General features: G+C 45.4%; 1 protein-coding gene across 2 annotated transcripts in view; it reads right to left on the bottom strand.

Moving 5' to 3' along the window:
• Positions 1-15875, bottom strand: part of pard3ba (par-3 family cell polarity regulator beta a) — a 149315-nt gene that overhangs the window by 102413 nt on the left and 31027 nt on the right. For both annotated transcript variants that reach the window (XM_071923785.2, XM_071923786.2), the window contains exons 4-7: positions 11653-11759; positions 4971-5053; positions 1416-1502; positions 1021-1146 (exon numbers count right to left, since the gene is read on the bottom strand). In XM_071923785.2, coding sequence (XP_071779886.2) covers positions 1021-1146; positions 1416-1502; positions 4971-5053; positions 11653-11759 — 403 coding nt within the window. The remainder of the gene's footprint in view (positions 1-1020; positions 1147-1415; positions 1503-4970; positions 5054-11652; positions 11760-15875) is intronic.

Here is a 15875-nt window from a genome sequence, read left to right on the forward strand (position 1 = left end):
CATTTAAATTTTTTGGCATTTCGCTGTGTAAGTGACAACCTTCCTAGTGGGACACAGAGACATTGCAAGACATCGAAAGGGACCAAGAGAGTCAAGTAGGGAGACGAGAGAAAGAGAAGACGGAGGCTGGGAGCGAAAAGAATGAGGAGGGTGAATGAGGCTCGACCGTCTTTAATGGAGCTGTAGTTCAACTTTTATCGAGCGCTGAGCGACTCTTCCAGCTGGTCTGGGACGCTGCGGTCCCTATCAGATGGTGGAGGCCTTACAGCAGGCTCCTATTGCAGCTCTAATAGACTGGCACCGGCGCGACATTCACACGACACAGACAACACACTGGGACGCGGCTAAATGGGCCTATTCAAGAGAGAGAGAGAGAGAGAGAGGGGAGAGAGTCTAGGTGTGTGTGCTGGAGAAGTGAAGAAGGAAACGTGAGAAGAGAGCGAGAGAGAGAGAGAGAGAGAGAGAGAGGGATCCACTCTTTTGTTAGAGTAGATGTGGAGGTGAGATAGGCGAGGCGGAGAATGAGGAGGATTTGTCTGTGCCTGATAGAGGAAGCAACAAAAGCAGCGGCAAAGTGAGTGACAGGTGAGCTATCTCGCTACAATGGTGGCAGGGTGAGAGGGAACATGCACGCACGCACATACACACACACACACGCACACACGCACACACACACACACAGACAAAGAGATGTGATTTTTGGACATACCATTCTCATCTTATCTAATTGGACAAAACTTTGTTCCCTGCTTTTTACCTGATTGTGTTCCTAATCACATCAATGACACACACACACACACACACACACACACACACACACACAGACACACACAAAGATCTGAATTTTTAGGTGTTTTTCATAACTTTAGTTTTGTTTGGAAATTCAACTCTTTCTAAGAATTTCTACGATTTTCCTGCTTTTTCCTTGGTTTTATTGTGTTGTGGTCACCTCCCTGAAACATTTATTTCCACACACACACGCACACACAAACACATACACACGCACACTGGCATACGTACTGTGCGAAGGTCTTGTCCAGGAGCGGGGTGTCGTTAATTTGGACGATACTCTCGTCCTCCTGGAAGATGTTGTCTCTCTTGGAGCGGCTGTTCGCCTCGATGCCTTTAATGTGCAGGCCAAGCGTCCTTGGAGTGGGAACGGACACACACACACACACACACACACACACACAGTAGAGAATGAATGTGAATGCATGAATATGAATATGGTCACGTCTGAACACATTTTCTCTGCAGTGTATGAAAATGAAGTGTATGAATCAACATTGCCACCTGCCTTTCCTTAAGTGTGTGTGTGTTTGATTACAAAGGAATGTGGTGCAAACAGTGTGTGGAGCTGTATTTGCATAAAGTGTGCTTATGTTTATTGCGTGTGTGTGTGTGTGTGTGCTTACCGTCCGCTGAGAGAGGAGCAGTAGGGAACAACGTGGATACCCAGGGGCCCCTGGTCGCCTGACAGCTCCACTGTCTTGGTCAGGGCGCTGTCAAAAAACACACAATCACAGTCAAATACACACACACACATACACACAAATACCTACACACACACCTTCACAGACAGTGCAGACAGTCATATAAGCACCCACACACAGACACATACACACACACACACACTGGGACATTCAAACACATACAATACACAGATTATGGACACAAACACACATGCATTATGCGCAGGTGCATACACACACACACACACACTCAACCTTCTCATGTGCATGCATAACAAAATCCATTTACATTTTCCTCCGGGCTACACTGAGAGATACAAATTAGCTTACAGGTAGGCCTGCCAAAGAATGGAACGGTGTGTGTGTGTGTGTGTCAGTGTGTGTGTGTGTGTGTGTGCACGCGGCCGGGACACAGGTGGCTACTTCACCCTTTATCTACCTGCTTCTCAACCACCCAATCTAGCCGGTGGACAAAAGAACAGAGCGGAAGATAAAAGAGAGCGGCAGACAGAGGGACAGATAGAGAGATGAAACAGAATGAGGTTCTCCAGTAATCTCTGCGGAGGCCTGAACTGTGGCTTTTAGCAGCAGATAAACAAGGACAATACAACTGGAGATAAACAGGAAGAGGGCTGCGTTTGTTATTGGATGGCGAGGAGAGAGGGGACCAGTATGACAGGAGCGTGACGGACCAGGATCACAGGAAACCGCAGTCGGTGCGTGTGTGTGCCTTTGTGTCTTCTCAAAACACTGCGATTGGATGCGGATCATTTCTGTCATCATTAAAGCAGTATTATAATAGTGTGTGTGATTGTGCACGTGTGTGTGTTAAGCTTGATATGTCTTCAGAGGCTCATGTCGTGGTATACTGCAGCCTGATGTTAAGAAATAAGACAGTGATGGTTAATTGCATATCTCTATAGAATACTTTGTAAAGCACTACACTGCAAAAACTATCCATCTCAAGTCATTTCATCTAGCATTGAGTCTTAAAATATTATTTTACTTAAAACAAGTGAGAAGATCTGCCAATGGGGTGAGATAACGTCACTTGTTTCGAATGTAAATCAACTTGTTAAAAGGATTTTCCTGAATCAAGTGTCATTTTCTTGATTCTAGTAGTGATCTGCCTTATTCTGCCTTGATTCAAGTTTGACACTTTTTTCTAGAAAATTCCTGAAACAAATGAAACTGCACTGGAAACAAGTTGACTGGATTTGAAGAGTGAATATGGGAATAAACGACTTAAAAGGGAATTACTAGTCCCACATAATACACTCTCTGCACTTTCTGTCATCCACTTTTGTCCTTGAGCCTCCGAATTGCGTGAATACAAGCAGGGTTATGAAGAACGATCCAAAAAAAATGCAGAAGAAGAATCTCAGAGGCAGGCCGTGCAGATGATCGTAGAATGTCTGGACGTTTCCATCTGCAGACCTTATCCTCATAGTTTTTCAAAGTCACGTGAATGCAAAAAGAAGAAGAAATGACAAGGCGCCCGCTTGGGTAAAAAGAAAGAAAGACGGACTGAGAACAAAAGCATTTAAGTTCAAGGTTTGTGTGCCGCATGCGCGTACACAAGCCCAAGGACTAGCTGGGATCATTATAACACTCTCCTCTGTCACTGTCACCCTGCTCTCGTTAACCTCTGCCAGGGTCACGCACGTACTGTACACACACACACACACACACACACACAAACATCCAATTTGCATTCTTATTGCTACATCTAGTGCTCACTCACAAACACCATCACTCACCTTCTTCTAAATTGAATTCACAGATACACACATGCATCAAATTTACATCTATTAGAGAACACAGTTACATCTAAATTACACACGTGCACAACTCTTGTACTCCATCAAATACACACACGCATAGACACACACTTCCTATAATTCGCTTTTAGTGATGATAAACAAGCACACCAATACGCACGCACACACGCACGCACTCAAGTACATACCTGGTCGTGACTGATGTATAGTCACACAGTATGCACAGCACAAACACACACACACACAGTTCTCCAGCCCATTTACATTCATAAAAAAAACAAACGGTGGCACAAACAAGCTCATCAGAGGCAGCCGCAGCTTGTTAGCGCCGCACGCTAATATGCAGAATAGCTCCGCTCACCCATTTTAGCATCCCACTGACACAAACACAAACAAACACAGCCATTCCACCGGGGGGGGAGGGAGGGAGGCGAGGGACAGCGGGACGGATGAAAAGAGCAATGAGGAGAGAGACAGATGGAGCTCCCATTCTTGGTTGACTTCCTCTACATCAACGCAGGGCGAGCGCCTAACAAACTCGCGGCCGGGACTCCGCCGGCGCTCGCTGGAAACGCTCTCTCTCTCTCTCTCTCTCTCTCTCTCTCTCCCTCTCTCCCTGGCTTCACCAACCACCAACCATCTGTTACCATGGCAAACTATCCGTGAGAGCCACGCCGCTATTGTACCACGCTGCTGTCAAGACGCCGCTGTACTGTAAAACGCTGAAAAATCACCATCTGTCACTGCGGCCGAGTATTTTCCTGAGCAGAGTTGATTTTCTATAGCGCCGCTGCTGAAAGAGCATTTTCTAAATCGGGGGGGGGGGATCTTACGGGTCGGCCACTAAATTATCTGTACTCTTGTCACGAACTAGGCGAACGAGACAGGTGAGGGGTTGGGGGGGGGGGGGGGGGGGGGGTGCGGGGTGGTGTTGTTCAAATGTTGCCATGGTTACTGTATGACTGACAGCTGGGGGGAGCGAAGATAAAACTCTCATCATGCCAGAGGTCGGGAAGTGACATGGCGAAAAAGAAAGGCTGGGGTCCCTGCTGGAAGGGGGGGGGGGGGGGGGGGGGAGGATGGCAATGCCGCTGTTGCCATGGTGAGAGAACTGTGCACGTGAATACACATCCACTCACCTGTACACACACATGCACACACACGAGAAGTGAGTCGAGCTTTAACAAAGGACCCTGGTCAGCCACTAGACCTGTCATCCAGAGCTATAGATGTCTATTTGATGCGGTTAACGATAAACACACAAAGCAGCAAATAGGTTATATTCAGCTGACAGGTCAATAAGGAGCGTGGCAGGCTGATATATTATTTAGCCTGTTAATGTCCCTATAAAATCCCTATAGTTAACATATGAGATAACCTTAACAATATTCATAATTATAATAATAATCACTACACCGCCCTGCTCCCTTCATCGACCCCTCTCAAAATTCACCCCATACAGATAAGAGACAATCCCACCCACCACATTATATGACGCACACACACACAGACACACACACACACACATACACACAGGCACACCCACCCACAAGGCAGAGGCTGCTTAATCCAGTCAGGCTGTCAAACAAAGACTAGAGTGTTAATCCTAGTCTCCATCACTCCTCTGGATCCAGACACCACACTCAGCTATGATCTGTCTGCTGCCACAGTGACATCAAAACACACACACACACACACACACACACACACGTCTTACCTGTAGTTAACCTGGCTCATCTTGGCAGTATGGCGGTCGGTTTGGAGTCGGTCCAAAGCTCCTCTCAGCACATTGTTGACATCCTGTGAAAAAACACAAATACACACGGTCAAGAGGGTGATTACAGCTATAATGACTTGCATGACTCGCACACAAATGAACTGTTGCCACCTCCACACACACACACACACACACTTGCAAAACAAACACTAGCCAGCCAGCGAACACAAGGAGGCCCGTCGCCAATTAGCAAAACAATCCACAGCCGCCATCAATCACCTTGCAGAAAGGATCCGGCGACGACGAGAGAATGACCGCCGGACGCCGAGCTCCCTACCACGCGCCGCTGTCCTTCCTCCACTCCGTCTTTCTATCTTTCTATCTATCCGCCTATCTATCTCTCCCTCCCCCTCCCTCCATCTCTACCTTATGTCAGGCAAGGGGCTATTTTTAAGTCGGCAGAAACAACAACCCCGGGGCAAATGAATAAAAACAGGGAGCGAGAGAGAGAGAGAGAAATGCGGAAAGAAAGAAAAACGCCAGCGTCAAACTGTTGCGGGAGACTCAAACAGTCTCAAAGGGGGTGGGGTGGGGGGGGGGCAGAGAGAGAGACAGAGAGAAAAAGAGAGAGAGAGAGAGCCCCAAAACGCAAAAGACAAGAGGGGTGCAATTAGGTCCTTCTGCCCTGTCACTTTCATTGTGTCACCAGTACTAATGGCTAAAACACTCCCGCCCACCAGCCCTCTCTCCTAAGTGAACCCCCCCCCCCACCCCACCCCAAGTCCCTGATGGACCCTCTGTCACACACACACACACACACACACACACATACACCGAGCAAATACATGCTTTACAATACGCACACACCCACACGCACAACTACACATGTTGCCTACACATATCGACTGTATAGAATTGGAAACCCACGAAAATGGTGTGTTTATGAATACACACACACACACACACACACGCACACACACACACACATATGCCACATGCACAAATAGTGACCCACTTATCCGACCAGTATGAGATTATCCCACAATAGAGCACATGTCAGTATGGGGGCAGAGAGAGGAGCTGGTGGCTCCATTGTTGCTGTGCATCTTCCCTCCACGCCATTAGCAACACTGGGCTGACACACACACACACACACACACACACACACACACACACAAAAACACACAGACACAAAAACACACACACATAAGTCATCCTACGACATTCACACAATCGTCATTACACAATCACTCACACAACGCCTCTGAGAAAACGAGGTTGGCGGGGCAGCAGGTAAACACACACACAAGCATGCATGTACGCACACACACATCAAAAACACTCACACACACTCCTAGCACGTCCAGTTTTACAGGACTTGCATGTTTTGCATATATATCATATAGGAGTATATGTGCTGTATTGCACAGCATCTCATCGTATGCATGCACACACAGAGACATAAAGACATAAAGACATCCACACACACACGCACCTACACACACAAACGTCTCGTATCTCCACTGTACAGGACCTGCATGTATTGTATGGAATTTATAGGGGCTGTATGCATTGCACAGCATCTCGAGCAAAGCCAAATGCACGCGCACAAACACACACATGCACAATGACACCCACACATGTGCACACACACACACATGAACGTCTACTATGGTCACTTTTACATGAATTGCATGTATTTTGGACTGTATGTATGCACTAACTGCCTTTCCTCAGACCTTAAAACGAAGGGTTCATACCATAAAGCCCATTGTGAGTCTAATATTTGATTGGGAACACTTTTGCTTATATTTAGATATATAAAAACAGCAGCTTCCCTCTTCCTCAGCTCTCTGCACTCACTACATTCACTGTTTCCCTGAATAGTATCAAGAGACATCCCTCTCAAAGTCATTTCTGCAAAAATGGCAGCAGTCTGTAATCGTGACACTTTCACCCGCCACAAAGTTAGCTTGAGCATGGATCGATCACACAGATTCCTAGCATGGCTTACAAGTGCTACAAAGATTTTTTGGCTTGTTGATTGATTGGAATGATCCCAGGATGAAATCATTCGGATAAAACCTGTCTTTAAACTCCAGCCACAACTCACAGGTTGTCTGCTCTGTTATTGCAGTGCGCGCTACCATGCATGTTTTTAGTGTCTGTACCCTGGGGTGTTTGTGGCCGACGGGGCAGTGTGCAGACATATGAGAGATGAGGTCTGTGTGTGTGTGTGTGTGTGTCTGTGTGTGTGGCTGTTGTCGGAGCGATGAGTAATGAGGTGTGTGTGTCTTTTCACACACACACCTGTGTGTTTCCTCTGAGCGCTGTAGTCATCTGCTACACGTCAGGCGCATGAGAAATAGTGTGTGTGTGTGTGTGTGTGTGTGTGTGTGTGTGTGTGTGTGTGTGCGTATACACTGCAGGATCACAGCTTCGGTGTACTAGGCAGCGCTCCTTGACCCTTGTCATATCCATCATGTCAACTGACTGCCTCGCTCACACTCTTTCACATACATTCTCTAGCAAAACACACACTTACACACACTCGTATGCAGCGCTGTCCTCAAGGGAAGGAGCTAGTCACACACACACACACACACGCACACAACATCCAGCTGCTAGCATGAGACACAAAAACAGACAAAACCTTGAGCAGACTTTAGTTTAGGTAGCTACTGTGTCGGTGTTTTACATCACGGCTGAAGGGAACATAAACATCGGACAGACTCCAACATATAAAAAGACAACCGGTCGGACTTTCCACTGTGTGAACACGTATTGCATCATCGCCTCGCTCTAAAGGTGTTGAAAATCAGCCAGAGGGTGGGAGAGAGGAAGGGAGAAAGCGGAGATGAGGGGAAGAGGGGATGAAGAAATACAAAGCAGAATCGGAAAAGGGAAAAGAGGAAAGAGATGGAGGAGAGAGGAGAGCGAGACAAAAGAATTTACTGGCTAGCGTCGGGAGGCGGTAACATTAAAAGTCTCATTTATTAGCCCGGAACATGGCAGGAGGTCCAGATCAATTAAAGGGCCGGCTGCATATTTAGCACTGCTCAGCCTTTAGCCACTTTCATTACCTCTTCTAACAGAGAGGGAAAGAATGAGAGCGAGACTAAGAGAGGTATGTGCTTCGCTACATGTGAGTAAGAGACAGATAAAAGGAGGGAGAGAAAGGGAGAAGTGGGCCAACCTTGGCCTTCGCCATAGCTGGCAGTAAAAATCAATTAAAGGGGTAGGACGCATATTTATCACTGTATTGGCCTTAATTACACCTTATCTCGCTTTCAATACCTCCTCCGAGAAAGGAAGGGACAGAGTGGGGCGTGTGTGTGTGTGTGTTTTGTAAGTGTCCGAGTGTGTGTGTATGAGCAAGTGAGAATGAAAAGGAGATAAGGTGTGTGTGTGTGTGTGTGTGTGTGTGTGTGTGTGTGCAGAGGAGCGGTACAGTGGATGAGTGCAGATGAAGTGATAGTCTATTGATCTATGGAAGTCCATCAGGCCCAGGACTCAATCTGCCCAAGAGGCGTGACGGCCTCCTAGCCTCTCACACACACACACACACACACACACACACACACACACACACACACACACAAGGGCGAACAAAGAAAGCTTCAGTTATTCTTTATCGTCACCTGTGTAAAGCCTATCTAATAATCTGTGCAGGTGATTCTGAAAATGTAGTCAAGATCACAGTCAACGTTACTGAATTTTGTAAGTAATGTAATTTTGTTACAGATTGCTCATTGCTTTTTATATTGCAAGCCTTATGACACTCACAGTAGTGTAGTGTCTGCCACAGTGTCTCCATTTACACTTAGTGGGGGTTGAGTGTCTTGACGCTTTGACAGTTCACATGGCTGCTGCGGGGATCACACCACCTTTTCAGGAACTAAGAAAAGCAGCCTTGCTTTTAGATGGACCACAATGCATTTTGAGTTTATCCAGTTGGTTTTGAAAGGGTTTCATCAGCCCAAGACTTCAGAGAATTTTCTCAGCCCATAAAGGAGCATGTAATCCTTCGACTGAAAATGTAAAAATCAACAAAACTGGAGTTACGAGGTTTTCGCACGAACGTTCATGTAGCCTCATTTTTTAATGTTCTGTGTTGTGACAGAAAACTAACCAACAGAACTATGCCTTGCCTTCTGTTCCAGTCTGTACCGGTTTCCATCTATTTTCTGTTACAACTTATCTCTGCCTCAAAGTCAAGATGCTGCCCTGTCCGACATCAATGTATAAATTCGGCTGCATGTCCCCATACGCCTGTGCAGCCTACTTGGTTAGACATGCTCTGACTTTGTATTGCTGACATATAGGCAATAAAGAAGCTTTACTCTTAGACTCCGAACCCGAGCTGAGTCCTGATTTCCTCAACAACAGCAATATGCAACCTCACGCTCCCGTCATTACCGTCTGTCTCAGGGCATCTGCAGGTTTCAGACAGCCACATTTAAGACTTTTTAAGACCTTTTTATGCTACCTGGAATTGAATTTAAGACCGATTTAAAGTCCCCATGAAATGAACTCCCATTACTTTTACTTCCTGGAAAACAGAGTATCTTTCATGGTGACCTCATGCTGCACTACTAGGCGTAAATATACATTTCTAACCAATAAAACCATCTTAGACTTAGACTTTTGAACAATCCTGCCCCTCCACACCCCTCCTATCATATATAACCGCCTTTCTCTCCCTGACTCATATTCCATCGGTTTAGACTTTTAAATGATCCCTAACTGCATTAGCCTATGTCCCGCCCCAACGTCCTGTTTCAAAAAGAAAATGCATCAAATCAAGGAAGTAAAGATGCCGTTTCATGGGGTCTAAAATAAAGAAATAAAGCTGCTATTTCCGATTAAACGTAGCTAATGAAAGATCTGAAACGATAAATGGGCACTATGAGAAAAAGGACAACAGTAAATCAATCGTTAAGGGACATGAAGTCCAGTGGTACAATGGAAACCCTGTTCTATATTAATCTAAGAGTGGAGATGCAGCGCAGCGAAACCTATCATAGTGAAAAAAAGACCTCTAATAGCTGTATTTAAGGCATTAGGATCTAGGTAATTTATTTTAAGACCTTCACATATCCCGTCTTTCCTTTATTCACCACCTAATGAAGCAGAAATGGCATAAAAATAATCTAAATAATCAATAAAAAAGCACAAACGACCACAACAACAAATCCACATCTACCAGTGAGCGAAAGAGAAATCCTCTGGGTTTAAATAACCAGGCTGATGAGGTGTGAGGCAGGGCTTCATCTGTCAGAATGGAGAGGGCTGCAGACCGCTGTACGGATGTTTCAGGCCAGCCGTAACGAGCCCGCTCGCTGCAGCCGGGCCGCGCTGTTTGAAGGGTATGAGGCCTGATGCTGTTGGACGGCGAGCGCGGGCTTCGTCATTGTGTTTACTCGCTGCCCGCTGCGTCCCGGGTTCTGCTTAGTCACCGCTGTGTCGAGAACAACGGGGGTAAACAACAGGACTCCCTCTCTCCGTCCCTGCTCACCTCATCCTCTCTCTACCCGAGTCTCTCTCTCTCTCTCTCTCTCTCTCTCACACACACACTCAACAGCCTGACCCCACTCAGCCTCCCATCCTGTCCGCCACACACACACACAGTCACTCACAGAGAGACAAAAAAAAGGCAGCATACAAAGTCCTCCTTAATGGCAGCCTGTTTCGACAAAAAAAAAAAAAAGCAGAGCACTTGAAAAGCCGAGCCTTTCAAAGTACTGCCTGGGGGCGTGGAGCTGGACGAGAAGAGGAATATTCACTCTCCAAGAAGGAACGGCAAACAACCACATATGCAAGGGGAAGTGTCATTAATTCATCTCTCTATTTATCCTTTTCTTTTGCGGTTTTCGTCATTTCTCCTCTGTCTCTTGCTTTCGGTAAGTCGTTCGGCTGAATCCCCGAAACAGCCGGTGTGAACTGTCTCCGAGTTTAGTCGCTGGGGCGTCTTTAGTCAAATGTTTGCTAAAGCCACTAAGCCTCTTTCTGTCCGCTTTCCCTCTCAAAAAAAGAAAAAGACAAAAAAAAGAAAAAGCAATGGAGAGGGGAGCGACTCAGAATACCAAAAATGGGAAATGTGATTTATCCACCAGTTTGGCTAGTTAACATCATTAGCATTCTTAACTAGCTTGCGACTGACAGCGTGCCTTGGTTTCAATGAGGAACGCTAACAAAGCTAAAAACCCTGAGCTTTTTCTGCTGTTGCACTTATTCTTACTCGTAAAAAGGCTCTGTATAAGAGTTTCTGCTAAACACCTAGAATCTAATGTAAAAGACATTTTTAATGAAACTGAAGGACAAATTTAGAAACTTTTTTAAATAATGTAAATGTGTGTAGCATTTTCAAACCTATAGTCTGTTAGCTTGTGTCCAAATCAGGGGATGGGATGTTTCTTTGTGGCATTTACGCATTGGTTTGGTTACATTTCAAGCCTAATATTTCAAGCAAATCATAATATTTCATCAAAAGCCACACGGGAGAAGTTATTTCCTTCATTGGTCAGAAGCTAAGTGCAAGAAAGGACTTTCTAATAGGGTAAACCAACATGGAGGGGAACTGCTGTGTTTTCCTGTACACAAACAAGCCAGACTGAAAGGGAAACTGCCTCGGGGTTGGAAATAACTGCTGCAAACCATCTGCTCTCTGCTGCGTGCTCACCGGTTCGGAGGGCCTGTTGCTACGGTCATCAGGTGGGGGCGTGACCATCACCTCGTGGGGCGGAGCCAAGGCCGAGTCGCTGCTGCTCCTCACCAACAGAGGGGTGTCTGGGGCGAGAGAGGGAGGGAGAGAGAGAGAGAGAGGGTGAGATGGGATGCTGGAAGTGAGTCAATTGTTCACTCTCATCACTTGCTGACATGACAAAAACAACACTGCAATGCCTTTTGCTTGCCAAGCTGGTGAAAAGAAATCATTACACTTGCTGTACCGAGCCGGTGCCCAAACGGTTCGACATGTAAGACCTAAGGCCAAAATACAACACTGTAAGTGAGCCTGGGGAGGAGGGAGAGAGAGAGAGGAGGAGGAGGAGAGGTGAGCGATGAAGAACATACACCCAGACATGTCGCATTTTTTTTTTTTTAAGTTTTCTTCCCTCTTTTGCCAACTTTTACTCCAAGTTGACACAAGCTGTGTAGCAGTTCTTGGAGCTGGCACACAAGTTGCTGAAATGAGCATCAGGGAGGCACAGAGTGTTAGACTGGACCCCTGGTGGTCTGGTTAGAGGGGGGGGTGGGGGTGGGGGTGGGGGGAGTCTGTGCTCTTCTCTAGCCAAGGCCCACTCTTCTCAAGGGATTTGACAAAGCACTGAAACAGAGTCGGGGTATCTGCAGGTTCCAGAAAGCCAGAATTTAAGACTTTTTAAAGACTATTTTTGCTGCCTGGTGTTGAATTTAAGACAAATTTAAAACCAAAATAAGGAAACAAAGCTGGCAAAAAAACACTATTCCCTATTTCCTGAGCATAGCTAATGGAAATTCTGAAAATGGACTCCTGTGAATGTTGAGGGACATGAAATGTTTAGTAAAGATATGATGGAACTGGTGAAAAAAATAAGTCAGTTAAGCGTATTTAATACATTTAATACTTTTTAAGGGCCTTAGATTTTGCTAATTTACTCTTTTTCATGGACCTACAGATATCCTAAGAGTACACCAACAACCACCCATCCCTCCTGTGGCACCCCCCACCCCCCCACTACAGTGGACCGTTCCATATGACCAGCTGTTGCCTCCCCATCTCCAGCCCCTGAACACACACTCACACACACACACACACACACATTTACCACAACCCCACGCCCCAGCCCAGGCTGTACTCACTCAGGCCTGGGAGAGGGAGAGAGGTACAGTATATGGGCAGGTCTGAATACATTGCTCACAATAAAACAATTTCAAAAGAATCTAATTTAGACTTCTGCGCCGCCTCTTGCCTTTAATATCTACCCCAAAGGGAACAGGGTGGTATTTATGGATGTAAAACCCATAGCATTTTGAAATTCAACTCCGCAGAGGAGGAAATAAAGACAGGGAGGGGAAAAGGGGAGAGAGTGAGATAAACAAAAAGGGAAGGAGACAGCCATGAGAGAGAGAGAGAGAGAGAGAGAGAGAGAGAGAGAGAGAGAGAGAGAGAGAGAGAGAGAGAGAGAGAGAGAGAGAGAGAGAGAGAGAGAGAGAGAGAGAGAGAGAGAGAGGGAAGGAGAAAACCTAGAAAACCAAGAGAAGCAGAGAAGGAAGGCAAAACAAAATTCTCTCTTTTCCTGTAATCAATCTCTCTTTGGAGGGTCAGTGACAGGGTCCTGGTCTAACGTGGTCAGAATAGAGAGAGCAGAGGAGAACAGCTAGGAGAAAATGAACTGGCATGGGTCAGGGTGTCTGTGTTTGTGTGTGTGTGTGTGTGTGTGAGTGTGTGAGTGTGTGTGTGTGTGTGTGTGGTTTGGGAGGGCTACTTGTGGACAAGTGAAAAATGCTCATTCTTACCATCCCAGACACACATACAAATATCTCTAGTGTTAAATTCAAGCCTGATGTATGACTGCTACAAGCACATACACACACGCACACCTGCACGTGCATACACACACCGTGAAAAACCTACACACACACACACACACACACACATACTGTATTGTTAAAGATTGAGGTCTGCCTCAAACAATCCCCCTAATGTTGTGTTTAGGACCATCTAATCCTCTTTGTATTATTCTATGTTGGACTAGATGTCTCACCATCCATCTGTCTGTGTTTCGCTCTTCATTTATACCTCTACTAGCACTGGGTGTCAAAAAACACTACCTACTTCTACTGTGCTGACTTAATATCGTTGATTTGAGGGCACCCAAAGGTGTCCAAATGCATGAAAACCTTCAAAATGTTGATTTCTTTTAATTACAACTCAAGTTCTCTTCCTTATTTTCTAGTCTCCAGCTTCTAGTTTTCTCCTCTTTATTGAGGAAATCAATTGAGCATGGGCTAATTTGATTGAGAAAAACAGATGGCATGTCGAAATGCTAGGCAGAAAATCACCAGAAAATAATGCGAATTGCAATCATGGAATGTGCTTTCAATAAAAATCGAAAAAGAGTATTTGTTTTTTACAGCTGGTATCGAATTTGAGATGTCAGAAAAATACCCAAGGCTACCAGGCCCTGCCTTCCACAGTATCAGTATCAATGCTTTCTTTCTCCACCCTATTATCTATCAATCTTTCATTTGTATAACCTTCTCTACTATTTGCAAATACTCAGGGAAGCATTTCAAAGTCAATCTAATATACCTTTCTGTGAATGACAACTTACCTGGCACTATCTAAACTGTCATGATTATGTGTTAAACCCCACCCATCTGGTATTCCAAGAGGGTCAAAACAAATGCTAAGAAATACTATTTGACCCTGGTCTGTAACAGACTAGATACACTGGGAGAAAAAAGGAGAATTACTTAGTGACTGAATTATTTCAGCCGCAGGTGATTGCTTTGGAGATTGCGGGCTTTGTAGGGCTCCTTTTACAATTAAGCTTATATGAAATTCTTATATTAAATTGTCAGTGTGATGGCTTAAGATAAACACGCCATCTCTGAATTAGTGCGTTCATTCAGACCACGCAACCTCAGAAAGCACTCTTTATGTCTTCCTTATATTTTCCAAACCAGCATATGGTGCAAGTTTACAAGGGCCAGGTATAGAAAGTGGTAAAACATAATGGATGGTTGTTTGCCCTCTCTCCTGCACCTGCCTAGCACAGATATAGATACACACACACACACACACACACACACCAACACACAAAAACAGACTCTTACTTGGAAATGACACACAAACACAACCTGAATTGTCCCAAGGCAATGAACCGCAACCACCCAGCAGGTTTAAAAAAAAAACAAATCTGACATATCAAACATATCTGAAAATACTTTTTGTGCCAAGTCTGCTAACCTGGCTGAGTAAAGGAAGTATTTCATTTAAAAATGCGATATGCACCATTTGGAAAAAGGTGACACCTAGTCTTACACAATGATTGATAGCACACAATTAAAACAAATTGCACTTTTTCAAGGATAGTAGGTACCTTAAGTCCTTGCTTGACAAAACAACACATTTACACACTGGATGCTCTAGATTTTAGAGATATTGAATGATGAATTGTAGGTATGACTTATTTCCAAAATGGCTATATGGCATTTTCAAAATGAACTCTTCAAATACATCAATGATTAACCCCAGGTCTGATTATCACACACGCATGTATACAGAGACACACATACACACACACACACACCAGTATCGATGATGCGACTTCATGAAGTGACCATGGCCGCTCCACGGTCAGAGGCAGGGTCCATTACCCAGCGGTCAGCTCCATAAATCCTCCTCCATTTAACCGTCTTGAGTCAAATCCGCCTCCATAAATCCTCCCACCACTTAGAGCCCCGACAGGCCGGGCCAGCCATGTGAAGGAACACGAGGGTCACTAGCTTTGACCTCTGACCTCCGCAGAGACCTCCGGAGGGTCGGGCCGTGTCGCTGAGGGTCAGGGATATCGATGAGAGCGGCGGTCGTAACTCTCTCAGGTCAGCCACCGTTTGGGCGCCGATAAACATGGATTCCCTTAGAGGAATTGCAAATCAAAGCTGACTGGGCTGGTTAAAAATGGACTTTAGCATGGGCCACTGCATATGTATGGAGTGGGAAATCTGTATATATTCAACATGAGCTATGGTTGATAGCTAAATTTGTTTTCCTACATATTACCTATTAAACTGCCCACTGTGTCTTTGCCTCAAAATTAAGATTTTTTACGGCCAATCTTGAGGTCAGGTTCCCTCATATGAAAATAGGGTCCCTACAAAAATGCCTACTACAACTGAAATGTCTGTAATAATATG

This window comes from Centroberyx gerrardi, chromosome 21, assembly GCF_048128805.1.
Source record: "Centroberyx gerrardi isolate f3 chromosome 21, fCenGer3.hap1.cur.20231027, whole genome shotgun sequence".
In the NCBI taxonomy this organism is placed as follows: domain Eukaryota; kingdom Metazoa; phylum Chordata; class Actinopteri; order Beryciformes; family Berycidae; genus Centroberyx; species Centroberyx gerrardi.